The sequence below is a fragment of the Mizuhopecten yessoensis genome, unplaced genomic scaffold (assembly GCF_002113885.1).
Source record: "Mizuhopecten yessoensis strain PY_sf001 unplaced genomic scaffold, ASM211388v2 scaffold9525, whole genome shotgun sequence".
NCBI classification, from domain to species: domain Eukaryota; kingdom Metazoa; phylum Mollusca; class Bivalvia; order Pectinida; family Pectinidae; genus Mizuhopecten; species Mizuhopecten yessoensis.
In genome coordinates this window covers 191,638-203,828 of record NW_018408091.1, presented here as the reverse complement: position 1 = coordinate 203,828, position 12,191 = coordinate 191,638, and the positions used below count along the sequence as shown (strand labels likewise).

Below are 12,191 nucleotides of genomic sequence, written 5' to 3'. Positions count from 1 at the left end.
GTGCGATCCCACAACTGTAGCATTTATCCTTAAAACATAAAATATAAACTCTTTGATAATATAACCACTTTTTATTTCATTGTGACCCTTCGTTTTATGATTTACTATCATATTTTACATAACTAGCAACACAACAGTTAAAATGGCCGACTGTCCGGCGAGACTGTCGATCAACAAACACATCAACGGTCAATATTTGGTAAGATATAAGATTTGCTTCTCTAATATCTAAAACCACCTACATATTCTCAATATACTGGCACTTGTAACCACCTAGGTACACTGCAATGTAACTGTAGGTACCTTACAGCAGCAATATACAAATCATTGCTGTCAATTCTCCATTCCGTTATAATTACGCATATTTCGTCATACCAGAGAGAAAAAATGTCACTTTACCAATCATTACAACTGCATAAAGCATAATTTGATGACTGAAATTTAAAACTAAAAACTAAATAAGCTATATTTATAAATATTTCCAGAACCCAGTGGAAATCCCAGAATTGAACCCTGGAAAAATTGGAACATTCTTTAGTAAACCCTTAAATTGTCTGATTTGTACTATTCCAACCATGACCTGACATGAAATCACTTTTACATTGAGAAATGTAGCTTTAAATGACTGAAATGGAAACAAAATTTTGAGAAATCATTTCCATTTCACACCATTGAAATGAATTGATTTTCTTAATACAGAAATAAAAAAATTACTGATCAATTTTGTTTCTGTTACATCTCCTCACTTTCATTCATCAGTAATAAATATCCCACTATATAACAATAACAACAACCCTGACCCCCAAGTATTGCATACAACTCCCCAAAAATAACAACCCCCTACATCAGGCTCCTCTCAAAAATAATGTGCACCCTCCCCAAACAAGATAACATCCCCCCATCAATAACAATTCAACTTTCAGCCATAATATATCCTCAACTCCCACCCCATCTTAGAAATAAAACATGGAATTCTTTTAAATACATGCAACATTGATCCTCATCCAAAATCACTCCAAATGAAATATTTCATTCAAATAAATCCATCCCGTCACTTCCAATCTGAAATGAAATAGCAACCCCCACCCCAAATTAGCATACAAAACCATAGCATGCCATCTCTAACAGACCCGCCTCCCCCCAAAACACTTCTCCCAAATATATACATGTACTACCTTCAGTTAACATGGATTTCATCAAATTGTCATACAATGCTTTAAATATCATGCATCTTCAATAAATGGAAACTTTAAAATAATTTGCAGTTCTGAAAGCAACATACAACCAGCAAAAAAAATAACAACCCCCTTCCCTCCCCTCCCACCCCAAAACCTCCTTAAAAAAGAACAGATCCTTAAATTTTATCTATAACTGTTTCCCAATGCTGAAAAACTCTGTAAAAACAATTATTGAGTTTCATTTCAAGGAGAATATTCAGTCTAAGGATAAACCAAAACCCCAAATTTTCTGAAATTTAAATAAAAGCACTTTCAAAGTTTACTTGATGTCAAAGATAAGTTAGCATTTTAATCATACAATTGACTAACTGGTATCATATACTATACATTTTTCTATACACGTTACTTTGTATACTGGATTATGTGATAAAAGGGTAGAAATAGCTGGAAAAGTTAATGGTGTTACACAAAAAAAATGTACATTGTTACATGGAGTTTAAATTGAAACAAAAACTTTCTATATTCAAAAAAGACTGAAGTACAATTTTCAAAATAAACTTATCACAACCTTGGTAAAAACAACTTGACAACAATAACATGCTTTGATATTATGATATCCCATATGTCTGTGTATACTGTTTGTAAGTCTGAGAGAGAAAGCAGTAATTTGTTTTAATAGACTTGGGCTAAAAAGCATATATATTTGAAATTGGGACCATGTAATGTCATTTCAGCACACAGAAATATATAATACTGCCCCAAAATATACAGAAACGATTGAAGCTATACCTCAGAGGGAGCTAAGTTTTTAATATTAGAAATTAGAATATGTACAAGTAGATGTGAGATTAATGCTAAAATGTATAACTGTAATGATAGTCCTTTATAGATTACACTAGATATAGATGTGTGTATCTCAGTGATGGAATATATTTCAGTGATGAAATGTTCATGAACATAATCTGAAATTAACATCTGAATTTCTTTCATGATAAGAATTGATCAATATTCTCTGATGAAGATGATAAGTTCACAGATGACTAAATGAGGAATATACAACTATTCTCAGAGGAAAAACGTAATCTTAGACAATCTAGTTATGAAAAAATAAGTTTCCTTAAATAGAAAGCAGAAATTGTCACTCATATTCAACGTAAGTTTTTAAATCGGAAAATATTTGGAAAATATTTCAACATGAAACAGTCAAGTACAACCTGAAACTGATCTGACTGGCTTTGTTCTGTACACAAACATACCACAGAAAAACAACCTACGACATCAATTATTGTACAAAGGCTTTGTAAGGTAATCACAACTCTATAACACTTGTAAATCAATTAGTCATATCAATACAGCCCAAAAGCCTTATTCTTATTTGAAAACATCACTGTAATATTTTCTGGTTGTGTTTATCTTTCCTTTGCGATAATGTTGATATACATAATACTAGATAATACAACCGACTGAATGTGATTCAGATTATAACGTCACACTTCATAGTGTTGATATTTCCTTTGACAATCACAATCAAAGGCATTGTAATTTACAACATTTTGACAGCAGTAAAATCATTCAATGAACAAATATTCTTAAATTATTGTTTTCTAGCTGTCATTGTCACGGTACAGAGTCATGCCTAGCTATACCAAGATTTCAACTCCAACATATCCTGAACACATTTCTGTATGTTGCCCATGATGGGCTAAACGATCAATTACATGTGTAAAAAGTAAATAATTAAAACTGTCAGTTATAACAACTTTGATCTTACATCTTGACAATAAATTAATAGATGCAGGAAATTTTACCCATTCTGTTTAAAAGGCTACAAAATACAGACATATACAACAACCTTGTTAAAAGATTTACCTAAACTGCGCCAGCAACAAGACAATGGAGTGCTTCGTTCATTAGGAGAAAGGGGAAACCCCTCTAGCCGAGTCAGTAACAAGACAATGGAGTGCTTCGTTCATTAGGAGAAAGGGGAAATCCCTCTAGCCAAGTCAGTTACAAGACAATGGAGTGCTTCGTTCATTAAGGGAAAGGGGAAATCCCTCTAGCCGAGTCAGTAACAAGACAATGGAGTGCTTCGTTCATTAAGAGAACGGGGAAATCTCTCTAGCCAAGTCAGTAACAAGACAATGGAGTGCTTCGTTCATTAAGAGAACGGGGAAATCCCTCTAGCCAGGTCAGTAACAAGTGACTAAATGGTTCACTGTCATGACTAGAGTTTAATTTACCAGTACAGCACAAACAGGTAATGTAATGATTGATATATATGTGATTGTAGCGGTCAGGGTAAAGGGGGCGTGGGGAAACAGGAGGGACAGGGGTAGGGAGAGTTAGTAGTTTTGATCATGCTGTAATTTGTGAATTGTCAACATTGGAAAAGTGATTAATGAATTTCAACACCCACTTTCTATTTCAGAAATATACAGCGGGTGGGGAGGGAGCAGTTTAATGTCATCTTACGAATTTAACCCCCCCCCCCCTACCCCCCGCCTTGTATATATTCTTATCTGAAATAACCTTATCAAAGCATTCTTTTCAGTACCTCTAAAGGATTTCCTATATAGGACATAAATATGTAAATATGTACATTAAAATCAAAATCATATTTAAGTTTTAAGGTTAAAATACCTGACACAACCACACATACATGTTTGTATACATGTATACATGTATTTCCCTACGGCAAGTAAAACATAATAAAATTATAGTGTCACTACGACTACCATACTAAAATAACAAAACTTGGTTTAACTTAAATGTATACAATAACTGTTCACGAACTTATAACACCAGGCTAGGTAATGAAATATTACAGTAAAGCATACTAAAATGTACTCTATTTTCTAACCAACTTAATATGAAACCAAATCACCAAATCCTGTTTGCAGATGGTCTTATTAGACAAGTTCTCTATATAGATATATTATTTCTCTAGGCAGGTGGTCTTTCTAGACAGGATTTCTAACTAGACAGATGGTCCTGTTATACAAGTTGTCTCTATAGATATATTATCTCTTTATGCATGTGGTCTTTCTAGACAGGATTTCTAACTAGACAGGTGGTCTTATTAGACAAGTTCTCTATATAGACAAATTATCTCTCTAGGCAGGTGGTCTTTCTAGACAGGATTTCTCACGAGACAGAACTCTATAAATATGTGATATCCCTCGACAGGTCGTCACTGATTATAGGTGTAATACACAGAAATACTGACATTACAGGTAACACTGGCTGTACAACATTATAGTGATCTCAAACGTTTCACCTGTGAATCCTACGAAACCCAGAACAATTACAAATAGTAATGTAAAGTCTTTTTTTTTCAAAATTGCACGAACCATTATTGTTGAATTGCACATAACCTTACTTTTACTCTGATTAAAAAATACTGGCATTTATGAAATATTGTCAAAAACCTGACTACTGTGTTTAATATGTAAAACCTCCTAAAGACCAATAAACCATGAATGAATTGAGCCTCTTATTGTACTCAGAATTAATACAGATACTAAACAACAAGTTTTACCCTGAATTACTGTCCTTAACCCACGACAGTCAGCAACAGAAAGGTGACAATTTGTTCTTGGTCTCTTACGACGCCTCTCATATTCCTTCTAACTCAACAACCAAACTTTACGCTCAAAAATCATTGCTTTTGTATCAAGAATTTTGTCATTGTTGGGAAGCTCCAACTAGTCGAGATATTTTTCAGAATTAAAAAAAAAAGTTATTGAAAACAACACAGATCACTGAAGATCATGGTCATTAACAGCTTGATTCATATATGACTTGCTCATTGAATACAAACATATAAGTGACTATGAATTAAGGTCATAATATACTGACACCAATATCTGTTATAACATCAGTAGCTGATACATATACATAAATATAGACATATTAAATACTCAAACATGGAAAATTACAAAACTAAATATTCAAATCATAAAAACCGAAATAATTAACATGACTAGGAAACTAATGGCAGGAAAACATTCATTCAAGTCTTAGAATTATAAATATGACATAACGGGATCACAAATAGTTCTGTAGTAAGATTGTCTGGATGTAGCTATATTGGTTTAAAACAACAATTACTTTCTTTCCCATCAATAAAGACAAGAAACATGAAAATATTCAGATCTTTAGAATGTTATTTTTAAACTTGAGCTTATGACTTCTTGCCTGAAAGTGTACATACAAATGTTTCAGTTCTGTTTCAAGTTTTCTATCATTTTTTTGTTTGTTAATTTGAGTCATACAAATGTATCAGTATGTTTGGCAAGAAATTCAAAAACATCCAAAAGTTGTTCAGATAGATATTGAAGAATCACATTTAAATTTACATTAAGTTACCTATTGACATGCTTATTTGATGGAGGCTTTAACAATACTGTCCGTACGGATTTCAACAGATGTCAACATAATATTGGGACAAATCTTGTTATCATCAATGCAGTAAAACAACAGATATGTTATAGGTTTATAACTAACAACCATGATGTAAATGTATTGTATTTCATAATGTAAGAACAACAATGTAAATGTGTATTTTATAATGTATAAACATGATTTACATGTATTCAATGTTGTTACGATGTGGGTAAGATCAAAACAAAAATTAAACATGAACATCAGGAAAAATAAAGAGGAATGGTACATAAATGGTCTGTTTAGCAATAGAATAAAAAAAGAAATTGCTGACTGAACCCTTTGCTACAGTTTCTGAGTACTCTCTACATGATGGTTAAATGTTAAAATATAAAAATCGGACAAAAGCAGGTACAAAAACGACAAACAAATTCTACTGTTATGCTACAGCATCAGTTCTAACAGAATAAGACAGGGAAAATGGCATTAATGATTTTTTTTATTAAATTTTCCAAAAATGAAAAGAATTTCATGAAATAGTTTCCAAAATATATTAATTTCATTTATTTTTTGTATTCTCTAAACCTTTTGCTTTCTATACAGAACAGCTAAAATTATTATCAAATATTGTCCTCACTATTTTGTGTTCCCCTCTCCATCCCACACATGCACAAATATCTCTTGTGCCCACTACACATAAACCCCCATTATAAATCCAATTTATACATGTATTGAATAGCCCTCACTGGAAAGAGGTTTATTTCCAATCTAACATTATGTTCACACCCAAGTCCTTGTGTTTCTGTGATGAAGTTACAGTTCAATTTGATATATTGTAATATTATTTTAGTGGAAATTCATTCTATTTCAATTAAAATATTATTTTACATTTATATAATATTTTAGAGGTAACAGATATATTATTGACATGTAAAATTATTTTAGTGAAATATAAATGTAGTGGTAATGCTATTTAACAGGTATCATAAACATATTGTGGAAATGTTACTTTTACAGAAAATTTCAGCTGAAATAATATTTCAATTGAGAAAAAAACAACATTTTAGTGACAATGGAAATATCACATTGATTGATGGTTGTATTATTTTAGTCTACCATGGTAAATTAATTGAAACAAAATCTTTAATTTAATAACATTATTTAAGGACTAAATGCACCTAATTTATGAACGCGTTGTTTATTGCATTTAGTTCTGTATGAGATACTAAATGTTTACATTCTCTATAGAGACAGTATGTCAAGATGCACAGCCCAATGTCAGACAAAGCATGATCAGCTTAATGTGTCCATTTCTAAAGGCATTAAGCTAACCAGGCTTTGTACAGCTTGGCAAAGGTGCTTTTGTTACATTATTTTTTATGAGATTTTAAAATTATTGTCTTTGATTATCAACAAAAATATTTACATAACATGCCCATTAAAATTTGTTCATAAAATTTCTACACCCAACAAGTTTGCGGATAAGCTCCACATGGAATGCAAATAAAACCCAGGAACTCGCAGCAGAATCTTCCACACGGAATGTACAGGTAGACCCCAAAATCTCATTTTACTGCAGTTGCAAGTAAACTTGTTAAATTTTTACAACCCAATTCCAACCATACATATCATATACATGAATCCCATAACTTACAGAAGCTATCCAGTTTGTGAAGATTGTACATTGTTAGTACAGGATGGTAGTAGAATTATTTTTACTCGTCATAAAAATATCTGCAAAAATTTGGATCACCTCAAGAAGGGCAGACCTACAGTAACTTATAAATAGCCTGTGTCAGATCTGACACTCTTCAGATGAGATTCACTACTCTTGTTTGGCAGAAGATTTCCACTCTGTGGTCCACAGCTGTCCTAACGGAATGTTTCTTCCTCCGAGTCATGGTAGCGACTGACATGGTGACTATTTAGATTTGCCTCCTCTTGGTCGGATCTACAAAGTACCCAAATTGACAATATTATTCTCAAAAATCTTGATAGTTGGCCTCAATTGAAAACAGCCCGACCTCGATAATTGATAATAAGCCTGGGACGCCTGCAATCATGTATAACTCGAAATTTAAGCAAGTTTCAAACATAGGCCTTGAAAATATACCTTGAATTCCTTGCAGTTAATCTGCAGTCAAGGGTGGAATAAAAATAACCCTGAAAATATCTAGAGCTTTGGTGTAATTTGTGCACCCCCTGAAAATCATACTTTACTTCATCACTAAAACACTGCACAAATTACTGACATTTTTACAGTAAATGCTTGTGATTATCACAGCATATTGTGACAGCAATAATGCAATTATAACATGGACTGTATAATAGGTTATAAATGTAAGACAGCATTGAAAATAAATAATACAGTCTAACTGGCTTGGAAAATAAGATGACCTTGATAAAAGGTCAGTTTCAAAAACAATCCTTTTCGAGATATGTCTGAAAACGTGAAAACTACGAGGTATAAAACAGAAAGAGCTTGAAGATATTTTGTCGCCCTCTTTAAAACAAACAACTCAATGGATAGGGAAAAGGATGTATTTTTTTTTATTATTACACACATTTCCAGATACAAATTACACATACAACTTACCCATAATGCACTTCTTCGTCCGAGTCATTCAACATAGATATAGCTGGGTTGTCCTTCAGGTTACTCTCTGAAGTGGGGAGACATACACACATTATATACACACATTATATACACAGAGTTAAAGTAGCTATACATATAAAATCTTACATCAGTTTCCATTTCATATGAGATTTATGAAATGAGTCGAAGAATTTTTCAAATTATAGGCTAAATGAAAAACTGGTGGCAAGTTTCATAAATTTCATATGAAATGAAAACGAATGTAAGATCCTGTAAAATGACAATTTTCATGCAACCTTGAAATGTAAAAAGCCGCCATTTTGACTTCAGTGCACAAGTCTGTGATGTCATGTGCTTGTCCTAGGCGTTGACGTCACAATTGAAACAATTGAAACTTACAACCAATTACAGGGCTGATAGGTGATATTACATGGGTTAATAAGCAAAAAATATGACATGGGTTTATTCACTGGATAACACAGTACATTATGTGATAAATATATCTTATTCATGTCCTTTTAACCCTTTCACCCCTATGCAACTTTAGTGGACTCTATCATGCTTTGATCTGGGTGAGTCCATTATGGTCTACAGTGGTGAAAGGGTTAAATAGAGGTTAATCAATGATTTTTCTAACATATATGCCTGTATGAAGGGAAATAGGTTATGTCCATACTGTCAATAGGAATTCATGTTAAACATTTGATGTAAATGATTTGCTTTCCTAGCAGGATAAATGTTTAAAAAAATTGTTTTATGCATACACAGTTTATTTACATTCTAAATTTTAACTAATAGGTGTCTAGATGACATCACAAGGGAAGATAACTCATGTATGCCAACTCCCATATCACTGGGGAACAAGCAACAGCAATGTTTATATCACACCTGATTTCAACCCAAGACCTCAAACCCATATCAACCTGAGGGACCCAAAATGAATATGATTAGATGATCTAAACTCTTTCACCCCTAGGTAACTTGAGTAGACTCTACCATACATTCATCTGGATGAGTCCACTATGTTCCACAGTGGTAAAAGGGTTAACTTTTACTGTTCATTTTCATTTTCTGTACATGTCGATACACTTGTATTACTATATTGGAACTGAATACTTACCAAACTGTGCATTTTTGGAAGGTGAATAAACAAACGCCATCGTGTACATGTAGAAATTCAGGAGACCGTAAAACGACACGAACTCAATGGAGTTTTCGTAGTTCGTAGAGAGCTCTGCCACGAAGTTGTCCTGGAGGGCTGCTGCCCCAAACCGCATCACAGTTATCGTCACGCTTATCGACAGCACTATCAGCATCAGCAACGTCATAAATTTCAGGCGGATATCTGTCAAAACAGACGTCACAATTTCAATGTTAAGTCTTTTAGTGCACTAAGATATTAAGTACATTAACAGTATTTTTCAGACTCTGGTTATAGGTCCGACACAAATTGCCCTCACCACATCTGAAAATGATTTTCCCACCTTTATCAGGGACTGGATGCAAGCTTTTTGTGTGCTAGGCTAATTTGTAGATACGTACATATTGAATACAAAGTCAATGTAACAAAATCAAAAGTGTATTTTGAAAACATTCTATACAAATATCTTACCAAAATAAGGCATGGATCGCAGCTCAGCGTAAGCTCGGACCAGCAGGTATAGCAAGTATAACAGATATAGGCCGCCAACGATGAAAAAGAAAATCTTGAAACCCTGCAAAAATGAAAGTCAGATTTATGAAGTATTATAAAATGCAAGAAGATATTGACCAGATTTATATGAGACAAATTTTCAAAATCCATAATAAACACTTTCTGATAATTTATCTGAACACAAGACACACCAACAGTTTTAAAAACTTCTCTGGGTGTTTTAATAAAAACCGATTTGACAATTATTGTAAATCACTTGTGATAAGCAAACAATAATTTTAGTAAGTTTGCCTAAGTCTATAGATGTATTGGACCTGTGGGTCAAACACATGGTTTGCAGGACATACCATGAAGTTGGTCGTGTCCAGACGGTAGTAGTACGTAGGATCCTGTAGTTCATTGTAGCCCTGCCAGGAAGCTAGAGTGACCGCTGTGATCCAAATCAGTCCTACGATGATAAATTTCGGCAGGTAAAACTTGGCAAATCTCCGGTCAGTCTGTAACAAAGGAATTAAAGCCAAAGGTAAATCAGAAGGATTGTGATGACCATGACATCAGTACATGTACACCTATACCAGATTAACAAAGATAGATCTCCTTCAAAACATGCATAAACTTATGCAGACCCTCAAAATTGTATCAACAAGTGTATCGAAACATATTACCTTCAAATTGAACATAACCATTTATATTTTGGACTGTACATGTTCGCAATTGCATGTCTGTGAATGTATGAATATCTTAGCTTCACAAATTCATGGTTGAAATTTTTCATGATTTGACTCTTCAAACCACTTGCTGTACAGAGTGTGTTGTATTGGTATTGTTTACTAGATTTGTTTCCAGTATGAAGTTGCGGGTATACAATTTTGCACGACAAAGTCAATAGTTCATACACCTCGCTTAATCACATTTAGCAGAAAAATCAACATTGTGTCCCAGCCAAACTTGCTAGCTGAATCCAGGACTCAATATTCCTTTCAGAAATCTCTTGAATTTGTACCTGTCTGACACCATGGTATATGCACAGCCAAAACATGAGTAGTCCGCACAGGAAGGATGCCTGGAACACACCATCAAGGATACCAGGAACCCAGCTGTTTACCAGGAACGTCATCGGGAACAACGGATCTGGAAACAGACAGAGTTGGTAAATTACAAAAATGGTTTCAGTCCATGAGAAGAAATTGTTATTAACAAAGCTTAGATAACTCAATAATTTGATTTTACATGACATTTATTTCATATACATATCATAAGGATGTAAAGATAGGTTCTTCCCCTGTAAAATCTGTAAAAATATTTAACAGTATTTCATACAGTGTTTTATAACAATCTTTCAATTTTATGACAATCTCTGAACTAAAAATGTTTTTGAGAATTCACAGAAAGATCATTTAACTTCCACAATGTTATTACTTGGTTGTATATCATTATAAGGAAATTGTGTCAGTTTTTTTCGATTCCCCTGGACACTTCTTGTCCTGAGAAGAGCTCTTACCATTATAGAGGAGAAGCAGAGGCAACAACACGGAGATCCATTTCTGTTCGATTGACCAGTCCCTCATGGAAAACTTCCTCAGGGAATGGGCAAACAGGCACTGGAAATAACAGTGAGGTCACATGTTTTAGTTACATTCATCAACCAATTTAGGAAATTATCATTATACATTTATTGCCCTTGTGGTAGCAGTCATGTTTTCAAATCACAAAGACAATAAAAGTTCTGTCATACTGAATTTCACAATAACACAACATTTAAGATGGTCAAATTAATACACCTTTGTTGTCATCAGCTTCAGTAGCTCCAAACTCTGGTGCAGTAGTTTTTGCCCAATTTTCTAGACAGAATTTGAATATGGAAAATATGACCGGGGAAACTTGAGCATGAGGGTGAGGCAATGTTTTATTTCTCGTCATGTGATCAGTTTCATCTAACCCGACATGCTGCTTTTTGATGAGTTATAATATCTTGTACATCATTTAAAACTTAATTAATCAATCCATTAATGGCTTTCATTGTTTAACAAGTAGTCAACTGTAAAATTAAGTATTAACTTGAACAAACATTGATTGCTATAGACATTCCAAATCAATAAGATATTGAAGTGAAAAAAGTTAGAAGGAAGATGGCTTCAACAAGTAGATGGTAGGGTAATATAAACAAAGCAATGACAAATAAATAACTGGAAGGATGAGTTGACAAAATAGGTAAACAACTATACCAGAGCAAAGGCCTAGGGTATATATGGTTTGGTTTGTTTGTGTTTTATGTTTTATGGTGACAGGCTAAGTAGATCTTGAACCTGCGACTCAGTAGTAGAGAGTTAGTAATTATAGACGGTCAGACGCCTTAACCACTATGTCACTGCAGCCCCGC

General features: G+C 33.6%; 1 protein-coding gene across 1 annotated transcript in view; it reads right to left on the bottom strand.

The window, feature by feature from the left end:
- Positions 1-6,455: 6,455 nt before the first annotated feature.
- Positions 6,456-12,191, bottom strand: part of LOC110458276 (transmembrane protein 181-like) — a 14,271-nt gene continuing 8,535 nt past the window's right edge. The window contains exons 7-13 of the mRNA XM_021509908.1: positions 11,313-11,412; positions 10,815-10,942; positions 10,159-10,308; positions 9,770-9,872; positions 9,278-9,502; positions 8,158-8,224; positions 6,456-7,512 (exon numbers count right to left, since the gene is read on the bottom strand). Of these exons, the coding sequence (XP_021365583.1) occupies positions 7,434-7,512; positions 8,158-8,224; positions 9,278-9,502; positions 9,770-9,872; positions 10,159-10,308; positions 10,815-10,942; positions 11,313-11,412 (852 nt within the window). The 3' untranslated portion in view covers positions 6,456-7,433. The remainder of the gene's footprint in view (positions 7,513-8,157; positions 8,225-9,277; positions 9,503-9,769; positions 9,873-10,158; positions 10,309-10,814; positions 10,943-11,312; positions 11,413-12,191) is intronic.